We start from the raw sequence: 17,220 nt of genomic DNA, 5'->3' as shown, positions 1-17,220 counted from the left end.
ATGCTGAATTCTTTTAGTGACCAAATGTATTGCATTTTCTTGGCTTTTTCAGTTTTTATTTTGGGATTATATTGTTTTGTCAATGCATATGGCCTGACCTTCTACTAAGGTATGTACATTTTTGTGGAATTTTAATATCTCATCCTTCCTATGATACGTCTTTCTTTCACTGTGTAATGAAATACTACTTTTCGACACACAAAATTGTCCCCATTGAAACCCATTAAAACGTCTTTTTATGATTTTGGCATATAGGTAAAATACATACTTTTTCCTGTGTAATGGAACCCATAAACCTAATGCGTCTCATTTACCAATATCTTCTTAAGAATTTTCTTAACTTTGTTCTTAAGAAGTTTCCCAAGAAAACTCTATGTCAAATTCATGAAGAGTTTATAATCCTAGTGATGTTTTCACTAGTGTTTGATCCTCTAAATTGTACAAATTGTTGTTGTCTTTACCCTAGAACGGGCCCTTCATGTTGAAATACTTTATATTTGCATTGGCAGGGGGTCCTCTCTACAGAGGCCACCATGTTTTTTACAGTAGCAAAAACTGGACAAACTAAACACCTTTTGAGTTTTTATGACAACTGGAGGCTACCACAGGTTGTCTTTCATGTTTGGAAGGGGGGGTGAGGTGAGGGGTATTCAGCTGCAACATGCGACATCACCACTAGATGTCACTAAATTCTACATACTGAACCTTTAAACTGCTTGCATCTGTGTTCTTATATTAACAAATACCATGTCTAATTAGCACCTACAGACCTGGGTGCGGTGCTACCTGTGCGGTGCGGTTGCATCTCCTGAGCCATCACTCGTCTCAGAACAGAAATAAACAGGCCACACTAGGACTTAACATTTTAAATAAAAGCTGTAGCTGTAAAACTATGGAACATGTGACACATTTAATACGTAAACACCAGTGTGTAAAACCTAAAGATGGGTGACTATGGTTGTGACTAAATATTCTTCTCTTCAACATGTTCGTGTTTAAAAAGCGTTATCTTTTGCAGTATAGGTCAAATATTCTGTGTGTGTTCATTTAAAAAAATTATAATGTGCACTGAAACTTCCATCGTGGCTGAGTGGAGCCTGCAGGCACTACTCTGGGCTTAAGAAGTACAGCTTCTCCTCTGTCTTCCCTCCAGGTAAAAAACTATTATTTCTGTTTTTATTTTCATTATATTTTCCCACTTTAAAGTTAAGACAGAAAATACAACATTTACCCTTTGTTATGAGGTATCAGGTCTCAATTAATTCAATAACATAATTTACATTGCATATTTTACATGATTAGGGGGTGCACAATTAATGAATATATAATGTCAGGTCTTTGACCAGTCATTTAAATTAATTCCTTAATCTGTCAAAAACTGCTAAAGTACCTGGTAACTACATCAATAGTGGAGTAAATTTGTATCTACAAAACTCGAGTATGTGCACCTAACACTGGGCAGTGGGTAATGGATGAAGTGTTGTAGCTAATCTGGCAGGAGAGCATTGAGCTCTAAGCCGTTTCTTGATGGTTATTTGGACCACATCCAACATCACTGTAAAGTGTGGCCATTTGTGACGTCTGCTGCTTTCCTGGCAATGATGTTACTTTAGTCTAAAATACAATGTTGTATCACTATTGAGAAGTAGACGCTTTAGCCACTAGATGGTAGCAAAAGCAGATTTTACAGCCTGTACTTTTATCACTCTCAGGACAATGACAGTACGACAGTAAATGTTTATGAACATTTGAATACGAATCTCAAACAGCAATGAAAACTCAATCACCTTTTGGCAGGGCCCCTGAGGTTGGGTCTTCAGGGGAGGTGAAGCGATCTCTTGCGTCAAAAAACTCTTCGTCAGAGCTGCTGTCTCCAAAGCCTGGAGGTGGCTGGAGGATGGGGATTGGCTCCAGCTCTTCAGCCTTATCCTCATTTCCCTCCACTTCTTCACAGTCCTCTCCCTCATTATGATATAGGGGGCGGGGTAGGCTACGGGCGCTGTCTGGGGTGATGCTGGAGCAGAGTTTGTAGTAGCAGCGAGCGTCGCTCTGGTTGAAGTTAAACACAAAGTCCATGTGGGAGGAGTCAGAGGATGGGGAAAGGGACAATGGATATTCTTTACAACCACCCTCCCCACTTACACTTCCTCCTTCCCCTGCTCTTCTCACTGACTGGTCCATTTCTTTCAACATATCCCTCCTCCTCCTCAACTCCTCTTCTTCATCTTCATCATCCTCACTGGCCTCAGGAGGGCTCGGCAAGAAGTCCATGAGGCGAGAGAGCTCAGCGAAGCACAGGGAACTCTCATCAGAGCAGGGGTTACTTGAACATTTTTGGGCGTGGTGAAGGTTCTGAGAGGTGGAGATAGGTGCGATGAGTTGAGGATCAGCTCCATCGCCTGACCTCCTGCAGCGTCCTCCTCCCCTGTCCTGACTTGTGAAGTGGATGAGGGGGTGGGAGTGAGCTGGTGGTGGGGCGAGGAGGTGAGGCTGGACATGTCTATGAAAATAAGGATTCAGTTGAAGAGGAGAGTGGATGTGTGAATAGGTTTGTGAGGGAACATTTAGGAAGCTGGAGGAAGAGGAACACAACAGTAAATCATCTTCCTCCAAAGCATCAAGGGAATCGCTGGAGGGGCTGTTGAGGACACGAGAGTCAGTTTGACAAGAATCTGATGGTTCGGACGGCTGGTCCTCTACTACTTGCACCTCTTCTCCAACCCCAACCTTCCCCTCTTCCCCCACTTTTACCTGTTGTTCTTGTGAGTCATTGTCTGCTACTTCAATCTGTATTTGTCCAACATCCTGCGCTCCTTCTGTCTCCTCTTGGTGTTCAGTGTTTTCAATCTTAGCCTCATTATTCATATCTAGCAGAGACTTTTCCTTTTCAGTGTCAGTATCTTTTTCTTCATTTGGTTTTAGATTTTTATCTTCCCAAGATTTAACTCCCTTTTCCCTATCTTTGTATCTCCTTTTGTCTTTTCTTTTTCTTCCATCTGGATCAGAGGAGGATCTGACACGGGGGCACAGCCTCTCGTTGAAAGACACCAGGCTGACTAGTGGTTCCATGTCCAGGTCTGAGGAGTCATCTGAGTTGCTGCCACAGCGGGAGACGTAACCTACGAAAATGAATGAAAAAGAAGACTAGATTAGAAACCAACTTTAAGGATGACATAGTGTTGGGCAATGTCTGCAAAATTGGCAAATGACAATGTGTCTAGTGAAAAATCAAATGGACGATGGTATGGAAGGGGGGGTTTACTAACTTTTACACAGTGTCTTACGGTGACCAAGATGTCTCACACAAGTGCATGAACAGTAAAAAATGCTAAAGCCACAACACAAATGCAAAAGCAACACAAAGATGTTGAGAATGAAATGAGCAGAGATACCTGCTGCAGTCAATTCATGGATGTTTGGGTCAATTGAGCGGTCTTCATTTTTGGATGCTCCAAGCAGCTGTACGGTAACACCTCAAAATGGTAAGCATCTCATTTTAAGCGGTTACTGACTTGTCTGGTTTTTCACAAACAACGGCTCACTGGTTGCATTAAGTAACTTTGCTCATTTCATGGTGAAAATTCACTCAGTTCTATTGTGTTTTTTTTTTCATTTTATGGCTTTTTTGTTTTAGCTTTTGCAGTTGTGTGGCATTAATGTCACTGTCATTCTCCAGATGTAACTTTCATTGATATCATGTCACAAGATTAATCTTGGGATGGGCTCAACATCATGATGACTGTCACCATCTGCAACGGATGATGGTATTGTCCATCTGCCCAACCCGAGAGCTACGCATTAATTTATTGCTGTATATTTCTGTGTAAATGTGTTTTCCTTGTACCTTCCTCAGCAGACACTCTGTGCTTCCTGGGGTCATCTATCCAGGGAAAGATGTTGAGGCTGGGGTCAACAAAAACTCGACAGTACCCTGCTATTAGGCAGGACATATCTTTGGCTGCCACTGACTCCAACAGCAATGTGATGGGCTTTGTGTAAGAGAGAGGAGACAAGATGACATGAGATGAGATGAGACACGGAAAAAGAGAAAATAGATAGATGATGTTGGCAGTGGAAAGACAATGAACATACAGTATTCCTGTTGTAATACTGATGAAAAAGCAATTCTACCTTTGTATATACTGATGTCTCCACATCATGTACACAAAATGATATTTGCAGGCCATGAAAACAATGTAAAGTAACTTAAAACAACTACAAGGGTAGGTCATTTTAAGGTGAAAAATAATTAGCGGTTTTCTAAAGCTATTACAGACATCCGGCAGGTTTGATTAATTAGCATTCAGACACCAAAGAGGCTACGTTTTCCTGCTACAGTTTCCAAACTGTAGGCGCATCACAAAAAGCAACATTACACTTAATGATGTGTAAAAATACCAACAGATACAAATACATACACTGCACAAGGGTGAACGAATACTGCTAATTGGTGCTCAACCTTATATGACCCATCTTTGTAGCAGTGTCTGGTTCAGTTACTTAAATGTAAAAGTGTTTAGTATTTTGTCTGTGTGTGTACTCCTGCTCTTACCTTAATGTCCTGCAGGTATATTTTGACCAGGCTGACCTTGTCTGATTCAGGCAGCAGCTCAATGCGTGTGATACAGGTGAACTCTGTAAGGGTAGACAGGATGCTAAGCTTGTGGTTGACCACCTGGCTAACCCCATACCGCGCCCCCACCAGCAGGGTCACCATCGATTCCCTGTCCTGGAGCTTCAGGGTGGGAGAGGGGTTGTTTAACAGAGGGACGGAGGAGGAGAAATTATTGGGAACTTAATCAACCAAATCTCAACAAAATTAATATACATGTTCAAATAATAGTCCCAAAACCTACCATCATGGTGGCACTGAAGGATTTGCCTCCAAATGACTTGAGCTCTGCCAGCTCCTCCAGGTAGTTTATCCGTGCCAGATCGACTGCCACGCCCTTCTGCTTGGGATCGTGCTGCGATTGGCTCTTCTTCATGTGGTAGCCGATGGCCTTCCTCAGATCCTTCTCTCGCATGTTCCTCAACAATGTGGATGACACAAAGTTCTCAATGCCCCACGTCTTCCTGGAACAAACAAATACAGGTATGAGTATAAAAGACTGTGAGAGAGCTGAACCTGATGTTAGGATATGTGCAAAGGAAAGGAAGGAATGTAGAGTAAATTGTAAGTTAAACGTTGGAATTCCACCTGTATTTGTTGGTACTGTATACAGCATGCAGCCTACAGTATTCCTCACAGGAAAAGGAAGTATTTGATGTTAAGACAGAGAGGAGTTGCCTTTTGAAGTAACTGGTAATAAAATTTTCAAATGTGAAAAAACAACAGAAACATGGTGTAAATGACATCGTTTCTAGTCGAATTTGAATATCAGGGCTTCCGGACACTTGGATGACACCACACGAGCAGTGTGGAGGCATTTCATGTTTTCTTTACGGTTGAAAAATCTATTTACGTGAATTGTATTGGATTTGGCTGCAATGCTGTTTACCGGCTTCTATTACTTTATAAATGTTCTAAAACACTGTTTGCGCCTTGACTTCATTTAATGTCCCCTCAACACAATTGTACCAGCATGGAACCCCACTTTGTCCTGGGATCTTGACAAGAGGAAAACCCTAGGTTCACTGTAGTTTAAATTAATGGCTGTAAATATGTGTTTATGTCTCACGTGATGATTTTCAGGTTGGTCTTTGATGACTGTCCACAGCTCGCCAACCTCTCCTGGATGTGCAGGGCAGCGAGTCGCAAGGCAGTGTTACACCTCATCTCTACAGCAAAGCGCTCCTGCAGCACATCATTCACTCCCTAAGACAAAAAGATAGTGACAAAAACAGTACAAGTGGTGACAAGTAAATAAAAAATGTAAACATTATACTTTGAGGATATTCTTCTATCCATGTTTTTTAATCAACTGAAATCAGATGTTTCTTTCATACATCGTAGTGTTTTTACAGTTCTTGTTCACTTGTGAAGTGTGTATGTAAGCACAATTAGACAGGAATACAACTTTTGGGGATTTCAACGTGTGTGTGTATGTGTGTGTGTGTATATGACACAGGGAATTCAAAATGACTAAATCTGTCAATAAAAAATTTAGCTAAATTAACCGCTCTGCGGATGTACTTCTTCGGCTACAAGTGCAATTACTTTTCCAGACTCATATGAGGTCATCGTGACTTTGACGTTTGACCACTGAAATCTAATCAGTTAATCTTTGTGCTCAAATTACAACTGATCAAAATTTGAAGAAATTTCAGAAAGGTAGACTTGACATATCATGTTAATCTGTGAGTGAAAATTTGTGCCAAACTTGAAAGGATTCTATTGAGGCTTTCTTAAGATAATGTGCTCACGAGGAACAAAAGGGTTTTGTGGGGTTACACTGACCTTGACCTCCAAATTCTAATCAGGTCATTCTTGAGTCCGAGTGAATGTTTGTACAAAATTGTAAAGTATTACCTGGAGGCATTCATGAGATAATACGTTCACAAGGCAAAAGAAGGTGCTTTGTGAGGTCACAGTGACCTTGACGTTTGACCACCAAAATCGAATCAGTTCATACTTCTGTCAAACTGATAAGAATAAATTTCCTCAGGGCGTTCTGGAGCTATCTTGTTCACAAAAATGGGATGGAAGACGGATAAGCTGAAAACATCTCTGGCAACTGGCATTCCCCAGTGCAGAGGAATAACAACAGAGTGAAACTCATTGTTTTTTGTGTTTGAAATTGTTTTCTGAAGTCCATTTGGAGGCCAAAAAAAATCGTTGGATTGTATGCCTCTGACAACCATTGCACTTCATCTTTGAGTCCAAGTGACAACTGATTGAAGAAATTCCTTCAAGGCAGTCTTGAGATATGACATTCACATATCACATTCATTTGTACCAAATTTGGAGACAATTAAGATACCACCTTCCAGAAAAAACATAATCACACTTTGTGAGGCCACCGTGATCTTGACATTTGGCTATCAAAATCAAATCAATTAATCCCCGAGTCCAAGTTTGTGCCAAATGTGCAAGGATTCTTTCATGGCATTCCTGATATATTGCATTCACTAGACAAAAAAACTGTTTTGTGAGGCCACCATGACCTTGACCTTTGCCCACAAAAATCTACTTAGTCCATCTTTCAGTCCAAGTTAGTATTTGTTCCAAATTTGAAGAAAATACTTCAAGGTGTTTTTGAGATGTGGCATTTTGAAAAATGGGACAGACAAAAACAGAATGACTCCGACCACTGGCTGCTACCAGTGCCAAGCCCAATCACTAACAAACTTTACACATTTCACCAGGTCTGATGTTTTTGCCAAATTTGGTGAGTCTACAATTATCCTAAGCCCATTGAACATACATTTTCATTGCATAATAATCATGCCAGGGAATGTTCCAGCCCTGGTACCGCTGGTGCTTGGGCCCTAATAACCATTTCTAAAAGTTGAAGTTTATAGTCATAACATCAAACTGGTTGTTAATAATAATGTCACTTTTATTTTATTTTTTACAAGCAGCTTGTATGAGGCACTGTACCCTCTACTGGAGGCACTGCAATTCCACACCCACTGCATGTAATTTAAAACATGCCATTTATGTAACAGTTCTACTGACCAGAGGCCCAATTTTTAACTGTTGGTGTGAGCCACTTCCATGCACATGCATTCCAACATTCTGAAGACAAGAGAAACTGGTGATGCTGACATGAGGTGGTGAATTGAAGCCAGATTAAAGATCCACTTAATTATGAACATTAAACCAGCAGTGTTATTTGTGGTTATATAGCTGTTCCATTCCTCCTGCAGAACCCCAACAGCTGCAGACTCCAAGGTACCAGATGAGGATCATACAGCTCCAGTTAAGTGCAGTCTTAACCTTTTAAAGCTCTGTCTGGATGATGAGACATAAGGTTAATATACTCTTCTGACAGCAGTGGTACATTTAGTTAGTATTTTCATGTTTTGAAGCAAATAAAATCTCAACCACTGTTCTCATATTGTTCTCTGTAGTTATAGAGTTAGATATACAGTATATACGGTGGTAGATCCCCCTTCTTACATTTACTTACAGAGTAACTATGGGGTTTGCAGGGTGTAACCTAAAGCACAGTTTTATTTCGCCTTGTTACATTTAAGTACCCCTTAGTTATAATGCACACTATTATAAATGGTTAATTTGGTTCCAGGTAGTGGCAGTTATAATGACAAAGTACATCAAAATTTCCCCCAAAATAAATATAGTCTATTGAGTTATGTCCATCTTATAATTGTTCTAATGTGAGCACATAAAAGCCTTGACCATCTCGACCATGTATTATAAACAAATAACATGAGCCACAAATTAAAATATCAACACACAGTTAAGTGAATAAATAGAATAAAACCTCAGCGTTAGACAAAAAACCTGATGTAATACAAACAAACATTATATGTGATATATCTAGATGCCTTCCACAGAAACAAAATTGCAAAATAAAGCTGATTGAATGGTTGAAATCGGTTGAAGTAGGCAGCAGGTGTTGATCACGATAGCCTTAAAATGGCCGAAAAGCTGAACATTTCAAAAAGTATGCTGAGTTTGAGAAAGAAAAAAGAGAGCAGCCATACTATGAAAGAGCTGAAAGTGTTGATGTCTGAATGGTTGACATCGGTTGAAGTATGTAGGAGTTGTTGTCGGTATATGTGCTGTACACCGTCAACATTTTTCCGTCACACTGTGCTATGTTAAACATTTCATTGCTCTGATTGGTTGCTTTGCGACCACTGATGGAAATGAGAAATGAACGATAAGGTTTCAGAAACATTTTAAAATTTGAATTGGTCTGACAATGCCAAACTAGTTTCATCTGTCTACCTGCAGGTAGAGGTATTCGAAGGCCCTGGGATCCTCCTGCATCAGAGTCTGGAAGTTTTGGGGCATGAAACAAATGCGGAAGAGACACCTGTAGTCATGGGCCTCTTTCTTCTGGACCACCTGGACACACACACATGCACACTTTCCATCAAATATCCTGTATTTTTCAATGCAGCTAAATACTGTCACAGATTTGATATGTATATTTTATGAAACATGTAAAATAATTGTTATTAGTTTGTGTGTGTGTGTATGCATTTGTGTACCTGCTGAATTCTCTCCTCGTCGTGTAGCAGCAGTAGTTTACTGATGCTGTGCTGCTGCTCCAGCACCAGGGAGAAGAGTTCAATACGGCTCAGAGAAAGCTTTTCCTTCAGTGTCATCACAATGTCCTGATGCACACAGAAGATCACAACCTCAAAGACAATGTTTTACATCATGAAACATTTGCTGAGCTGGTGGATGGAATTTGAATACTACTTTATAATACAATATGAAATTGTTTTTATTGTATAGTTTTAATTTAATATGGATTTGACAATAGTGCCTATAGTTTTTGACCTAGGTTGAATAAAGTTTTTAAAAATGTTCTTCCACACTTCATAAGCACATTATGTATCTCACATGGAACCCCCAAAAGTATTATATTTTCAGGTATCTGTCAGTCTATGATAATTGTAAGGTATGAATGGATGTCTGTATGGTAGACTGAACATTGTACAGTACCTTGACCGTGGTGCTGGGTTCAAATTTAAAGGCCTTGGTCTGCCCGTTCTCCAGATAAACCTTCAGAACATTAGGCAGGAAGAGCAGCGAGTTACCCTGCAAACCAGACATGGGTCCAGGTCAGGGTCAGGGTTTAAAAGAAGGTGTCAGATAAAAATATGTGCATCGTAAACCTGTTGGCTCAAGAGGATTATGGGTAACAGACTTACAGAGACAGATGACATTAAATGGATTTGTATATGTTAATAATAATTCTATCATCATTATAATCTTGCTGACAAACAAACACATAAACCTGGACAGGGGCAAAAAAACCTCTTTGGTTACCTTGGAGGTAAATATTAGATGCACACTCTACAGATTATAACATACTGTACTTGCAGTAAGTAACAGAGACATGAGTAATTTTCAGCTCTTCTCACTGAGCATTTCTCTGCACCATATCCTCTGGCCTGTTTCTGTCTGCAGGGTTTGTTCTCTGTGGTGACTCATCTTTCCCTGCCTCATTCCTGTTCTCTTCAGTTTTTAGAAAGTGTTTTTATGTATTGACAGTGTAACTTTTAGACAACCCCCATCTTCCATCTTCCATTTCTATTGTTTTGTCTTCTTTTTAACAACGGTGACACAGCTCACCCCCTCCTTTATCTCTGTCTCCCGCTGCCTCTCTCTACCTAATCTGAGGTTTACTGCCTTGTAATCACAGACATAAGGACTGGAGGATGAGGCAGATATCGATCAGTGTTTTCCCTGTGATTAGTAATGGGCACTCCAGGCTCTGTGGTTTTCCTCATCCAGTTCTTTTCACATCCGCTAGCAGGATGAGAAAACTGCAAAAACATCACTCCTCACCATAGTGAAAAGCTACGCACTAAAAATAACGAATGTCATTTCAAGCACTGTCTGTTACACATTTAGATTCTATCAAAATCTAGGAAAGCTTAAGTTAGTGGTTTGTGAGAGGTTCTAAGACAACCAAGATATGTAAAAAGATGATTAAAGGAATAACGAAAAATAGATATGATTACGCTACACAACATAATATATTTTTCTTCTATAGATCTGTCCGAACTCACTTCATTCCTCTCTTCATCCAAAACAATTGTTTTTCCAGCCAGTGTTTTATCATGAATAAACAGTTCCATATTAAATCAATTCTGATCTGATTCAAACAGGCTACATACCAAAGCCTACTTTTGACCCAAATGTTTTAGCTATTTCTAGACCCATATCAAACCGTCCATCTATTTCTAAACAGCCTTCTTAAACCTGCGCAATATTATGAAAATTAGGGACATCCGGTCTTAGAAGGATGCTGAGCAACTCGTCCATGCATTTGTTACCTCCAGACTGGATTACTGTTATTCTTTAGGATCAGGATGTCCCAGTAAGTCTGTGAAAAACCTGCAGCTGGTCCAAAATGCTGCAGCACATGTGCTGACAGGAACTAGAATAAGAGATCATATTACACCTGTCTTAGCTTATCTACATTGGCTCCCTGTGAAAATACTCTTGTGGTTCCTACAGCCTGCCAGAGTAGAATCGGAGGAAGAGCCTTCAGCTGCCAGGCTTCTCTCCTGTGGAACCAGTTCCCAGTTTGGGGTCATTCTTCTCCTTCTGGAGAGAACTGCATCCTAAGGTTTCTTTCGTGCTGCTAGAAGTGACATGTAATGATGCCATGCAGGGAGTATTCTGTCCTCAGCTTGGTTAATGTGGAATGGCACCATCAGCTGGACTTCAAGAGTGAGAAACAGAAAACTGGAAACAGGCAATAGATGGCACTTCTTCTGTCTGTTATTTGTTTGTCAGCCATATAGCAACAGCACATGCATCATCACCAGTGTGGTCATCATCAAAGCGATCTTTCAATCCTGGTTTGTTGGAGGTTTCCTTGTTCAGTTTACAACTTAAATTATCTCTCTAGTTTCATATCCAGGCAAAATTGGTATGTACAATGAAATATCCTGAACTGAATCGATATTCGAACAAATCAAATTGAACCCAGCCCTAATTAAAAGTTCAGTGTGTAAGATTTAGGTGAAAGGGATCTATTGGCAGAAATTGAATATAAAATAATCCTGTTTTCACTGGTGTGTTTCATCTAAATTGTAAAAATTGTTATTTTCTTTACCCTAGAATGGGCCCTTTATATTCAAATATTTAATATTTACATTGGGAGCTGGTCCTCTCTACGGAGGCCGCCATTTTTTACAGTAGCCCAAACTGGACAAACTAAACACTTTTTAAGTTTTTATGACAATTGAAGGCTACCACAGGTTCTCCTTCATGTTTGGAAGGGGAGTGTATTCAGCTGCAACATGAAACTTCACCACTAAATTCTACACACTGAAAGTTTAAAAATTAGCAATGTATATGTGAACTGTATAATGGGTGTATTATTGCGGTGCCAACATGCACAGTGAAAAATTTTGGGTGCACCTAAATTATGTGTCTGTTAAATTTAGGATAACATTTTTAATTTACCTCCTCACCTACAAAGCCCTAAATAATATGGCATCATCATACCTTAAAGAGCTCATCGTATCCAATCACCCCACTAGATCTGTGCTCTTGGTATTCAGGCTTACTTGTTATCCCTAAAGTTTCTAAAGTACAAGCCAGAGCCTTCAGCTATCAAGCTCCTGTGGAATCATCTCCCAGTTTCAGATGACAGACACCCTCTCTACGTTTAAGAGTAGGCTTAAAACCTTCCTTTTGATAAAGCTTATAGTTAGAGCTGGTCCAGGTCTGTCTTGGACCAGCTCTTAGATATGCTGCGATCGAATTAGATTGTCGGGGGACACTTGACACATGGAGCATCTCTTTCCGCTTCTCTCTCTTCATCACATTAATGTTGCATCAATGCATGTTACTGACTTGACTTGTTCCCAGTTTCTGCCTTATCGCGGTTGCTGGCACATCGTGGTGGTGGATCGTGGTAGCAGCTGATCATGGATTATGATTACAACTAAATTGCTTAAATACACCTCTCTATTTATGTTTTCTCATCAATGTTGTAAATATTGTTATTTTGGTGACGTGCTAAGCTACACGTGGCATCTATTGCACTTCTGTCCGTCCTGGTAGAGGGATCCCTCACATGTGGCTCTCTCTGAGGTTTTTGTTAATCTTGTTAAGCCCTATAAGACAAATTGTGTTGAACCTGGGTTTTAGCATCAAGGTAAACAACACCAGCAAAACATCTTCTCCAACTCACCTGACAGTGCCCATTTACTTCCACCTCCTCTGCAAAGTGAACTTTTACGGGGTTGGATCTGAGCTTGGCCCTCTTCTCCGGTGTGATGAATGATGACTTTGGGCCCTGTAACGAATACAAATCAATAAATCAAGTTGTCATAGTAATTTTTATATAATTAATTGTCATTGAATTTGGATGTGTGGGGTGTATTTTCAGTGAAGTATATGAAGTGGTACATATGAGGGAAATAAAACGATACATACAGAAATGTACCCAAATATATTGATATACAGTATATCAAACAAAAACAACAATGCTGATATTGCATATTTTATCTTGGTGCAGGATGTTAAGGATAAGGTTTTTCTGTATAAATCAAGGCTGTTTACATGTTTGGGTAAAATAATGGGAGCTAAATGACTGTTTTAAAAGTTTGGAGATTTCCAAGTACAGGTACTTGGAAACAAACTGACTCCTTAATTATTGCACAACCAGTTACTGTTGGTGTATCAAAGGCACTAGAAGCTGTCAGACTGCTGCTCTTAAATCACCTTGTGATCAAAATCTTCAATTAGGCATGCCTAGTTTCAAAAGTCTTCTGATGTTGTGTTACCATCACAACAATAAATATTTTCTGGGCAATGCTAATAAATCCGTGCAGCTCAGTAATGATTTCTTGGAGGAGCTGTGAGCTATGAATCAGATGGTGATGGTGCCTCCATCAGCAGAGCTGCTGATGAGAATCACTGAGGGACAGATTTGATTACCCATCTACTTCACCTTAGTGCAAATACATACGTCAACTTCACAGATACAGACAGCACACACACACACACACACACACTCAGATAGACAGCTCTTGTGTGTGTGTGTGTGAAAGTGAGTGGGGATGGGGTATAACATGTTGTCGCTGTTGACAGTGATGTAGTGGTGGTACCTTGGTGACAAGATTCTTGTTACCAATGACACTTGACCCCAAGCTGATCAGTGATGTACTGACAACAGCGAATTAGAATCCAGTGTGTATATTGACAGTGTGTACAGTATCGACTGTATGTTCTTGAGTGTAGATACACTACAGAGGCTTATGTTTGTTTTTCTACAACATAAGGAAAAGAGGAAACAGGAAACTAAAGTTAAGTTCATCTAAAGTTCTGCTGGCAGTCATTATCCAATTCTCAAAGAGTCTTCCAGTGTGTTAATGTACATTTTTGCTAGGTGTGTGTCTCTATGTGTGGTAAGTTTAACACAGCAGACTCACCAGCATTGTTCTGAGTACCGTCATTGTCAACGTATCTTGACACTCCCTGAAATACAAGAAAGGGAGGGTGTTGTTGTTAGACGTGATGTGCATAACTTATTTCAAACTGTTTTGTGTTGTGCGTGTACCCATAATCATGCATGTGCATGTTTGTTTGTGAATGCAGCTGTCAGGGTAGACCTGATTATCTCAGCAGTTTGCTCTGGGGTCAGGTCATCCACAGCGACGTTATTGATCTTCACAAGCTGGTCGCCAGGGATGAGCCGGCCATCTGCAGGACCACCTGCGCACACAAAATGTCCTTGTGTTGTCAAGCCTGGGGGTGTTCAATTGTTCTGCATTAATATTGCAACAGGGGTGGATAAGAAGCAGTAGCCATTCTTTTTTTTCCCAACTCTACAAACCTTACTGTCCCACTGCAGGAAGATCAGAAATACAGGTTAATTAGCAGTCCACAGTCTCCCCTTACTTTTCTCCTTTAACATCTTTTAGCTAAATATATTGCAAGATTTGGAAATGTCATGGACAATTCTGTATTTTTTTATTCTTTATTGATGGTAAATTGTAATTACCTGTGTTGTGTGTCTATTGTCTCTTTAGATTCATTGACAACTTCATTGCTTGGGTCTAAAAAGGCTGAGAGGTATCTTCAACCCATGACTGGCAAAAATATTGAGATATCTAAATGAGACATGTCACAATTTAGAACAACACAATTTACTAGACTCAGCAGTAGCTTGTATTCTGGGGACTGGCTTTCATCTAACTCTGGTGCATTGTTGTTGTTGTTTTAAGAACCCTACAGACCTAAACATCCTCTCCTTTTCTCAGAACAGTAAACACAAACCCCAAAATTCAAGCTACACTCACCTTTGCAAAATCAAACACAGCTGTCAGATGACACACAAAGCGAGCTAATGCAGAAACTTCAATCAGCAATCATTACACACTACACTTAGCAAAAAAACTGCATTATATGATTTTACACAGAAATGCCAATCATTCATTCTGCCTCAGCATTATGCCTGTGGGCCGGGTCAGGTCACAGGCTGGTTATTGATACATGTAAACAATTCACATATTCTTTGACCGCAACATAACATAAACACGATTCTCTAAAGTACTAGAGTACTAAAGTAACATGATTGCACACGTGTGTGTTCAGTCATGAGTGGTTGTGTGTTAGCGATGACAATGGGGTGTTAGTTGTGTTTAGTCAGATGTTTTGAACATGGAACGATACCACAGGTGACAATCTACAAAATGCTTTGAAGTAAAGTATTCATATCAAAATATTGAAGCATTTGCCAGAGACAGAGAGTAGAAAAATCAAGGCTCAGGAGGGTCACTGGAGACATGAGCCTCTGTGTGTGTGTGTGTGTGTGTGTGTGTGTGTGTGTGTGTGTGTGTGTGTGTGTGTGTGTGTGTGTGTGTGTGTGTGTGTGTGTGCGCAGAGGCTGACAGAGCAGACTTTTGCCACACAGGAGAAAGCAAGGTTATCTATCCCCGGACCATTGGGGGATTCAGGTCCTCGTGGCTCTGCAGCTGAGCAAGAAGCGCTTGTGTATCCAGACAATTGAAAATTGGGGAGGTAATTAGAACAGTAATAAAAAGATACAGATCATATTAGGGCTGGGTGATAAAGCGATAACGGTAATTATCGCGATATAACTTTTACCTCCATAGAAATTTAAGACAGGTCCATTTGAGTTACAGACATGTCAGGTTAAGTTTAACACTGCTGCTCCAGGATCAGGACAGACACTCAATAAAGGTCCGTTCTCCTGTTGGAGTCTGCTTCCTCCTCACTCCCCCTCTGACCCGCACTCACTTTTCACTGATCACAAGTTATTAGGACACTTACATGACTGACGTTTACTTTGTGTTTGTTTGATTGATTTATATTTTGACGCACACAGTCAGCACATCAGAGTTAAAGTGACCAGAACAATCCAGAATCATGATCCGACGCCTATTTTAGAATATAGGACCAGATTTTGAAAACACTCACACAAACACACACACGCACACACACACACACTCCTGCAGACAGGATTTCTTTCCGCAGATTATGATGCACCGCAGGATTTTAAAGGTTCAGTGTGTAGAATTTACATATGGTGGTAAAGTTTCATGTTGCAGCTGAATACCCCTCACCTCACCCTCCCCTTCAAAACATGAAATAATCTGTGGTAGCCTTCAGCTGTCATAAAAACTCAAAAGATGTTTAGTTTGTCCAGTCTGGGCTTCTGTAAAAAACATGGTGGCCTCCATAGAGTGGACCTCTCTCATAAATATAAAGTATTTAAATATAAAGGGCCTATTCTAGGGTAAAGAAAACAATAATTTGTACAGTTTAAATGAAACACACTAGTGAAAACATGAGATTATTTTATATAAAATGTCTGGAAATAGATCCCTTTCACCTAAATCTTACACACTGGACCTTTAACTTCATTGTTGCAGACAAATCAACGCTCCGCTTATCAAGGAACATTAACATAAATTCAGCAGAGTTTTTATAAGGATCAGTTCTAAGTGTGTAATGATTAGAGAACATCAGAGAAGCAGAGTCACTTGTTGACCTGCGCAAAGTAGTGCCTCAGTGCACTGGAGCTGATTTGATTTATATTGCGATATACAGTATATCGATATTGACTGATGTGAAAAAAATAATAAGATTGTTTTCCATATCGCCTAGCCCTAAATAATATAAATATAAATATCTCCTTAAATGTCTCCTTATTTCAAAATCCTACTCTCTAGAGGGGACCTATTATCCATTGAAATGTATTCAGTTATTAAGTATTAATATGGAAAGCGAACAAGACTGAGCAGATGTTTATGATTGGTGTAACAAAACTGAAACAGGTTCTGGAACCTTTCCTCTATCCATTCAGCTTAATTTTAGAAATGTGTTGTACATTTATTTTCAGAAAACATTTGTTTTCTTAATTGAAGTTCTAAATATTTGGTTGGATTTGTTTTTTTCTTTTTCTTCTTTTGGTTATTCATAATAAAGTTTATGTTTGCATTGTAAAATATCAAGCCTAAATCATATTTCTTTGTCATCAGGATGTCATTGAGAATGACATCTTAGGAATCATTGCCAAATTTTTACCTTCGCCAAGGGGGTTATATTCTTGTTTACGTATGTATATATGTTCGTTAACAGCA

At 39.8% G+C, this 17,220-nt stretch overlaps 1 protein-coding gene across 4 annotated transcripts in view; it reads right to left on the bottom strand.

Moving 5' to 3' along the window:
• LOC118120360 (FERM and PDZ domain-containing protein 1) overlaps nucleotides 1-17,220 on the bottom strand; it is a 43,804-nt gene that overhangs the window by 5,698 nt on the left and 20,886 nt on the right. For 2 of the 4 annotated variants that reach the window (XM_035175205.2, XM_035175213.2), the window contains exons 5-15: nucleotides 14,224-14,326; nucleotides 14,044-14,089; nucleotides 12,801-12,905; nucleotides 9,587-9,682; nucleotides 9,127-9,252; nucleotides 8,861-8,980; nucleotides 5,682-5,818; nucleotides 4,857-5,076; nucleotides 4,553-4,735; nucleotides 3,845-3,989; nucleotides 1,788-3,119 (exon numbers count right to left, since the gene is read on the bottom strand). In XM_035175205.2, the coding sequence (XP_035031096.2) occupies nucleotides 1,788-3,119; nucleotides 3,845-3,989; nucleotides 4,553-4,735; nucleotides 4,857-5,076; nucleotides 5,682-5,818; nucleotides 8,861-8,980; nucleotides 9,127-9,252; nucleotides 9,587-9,682; nucleotides 12,801-12,905; nucleotides 14,044-14,089; nucleotides 14,224-14,326 (2,613 nt within the window). Of the gene's footprint in view, nucleotides 1-1,787; nucleotides 3,120-3,844; nucleotides 3,990-4,552; nucleotides 4,736-4,856; nucleotides 5,077-5,681; nucleotides 5,819-8,860; nucleotides 8,981-9,126; nucleotides 9,253-9,586; nucleotides 9,683-12,800; nucleotides 12,906-14,043; nucleotides 14,090-14,223; nucleotides 14,327-17,220 lie in introns of those variants that run through there. The other 2 variants (XM_035175237.2, XM_035175245.2) reach the window with 2 other exon arrangements.

The sequence above is a fragment of the Hippoglossus stenolepis genome, chromosome 2 (assembly GCF_022539355.2).
Source record: "Hippoglossus stenolepis isolate QCI-W04-F060 chromosome 2, HSTE1.2, whole genome shotgun sequence".
NCBI lineage: Eukaryota > Metazoa > Chordata > Actinopteri > Pleuronectiformes > Pleuronectidae > Hippoglossus > Hippoglossus stenolepis.
This window is presented reverse-complemented; position numbering and strand designations above follow the sequence as displayed.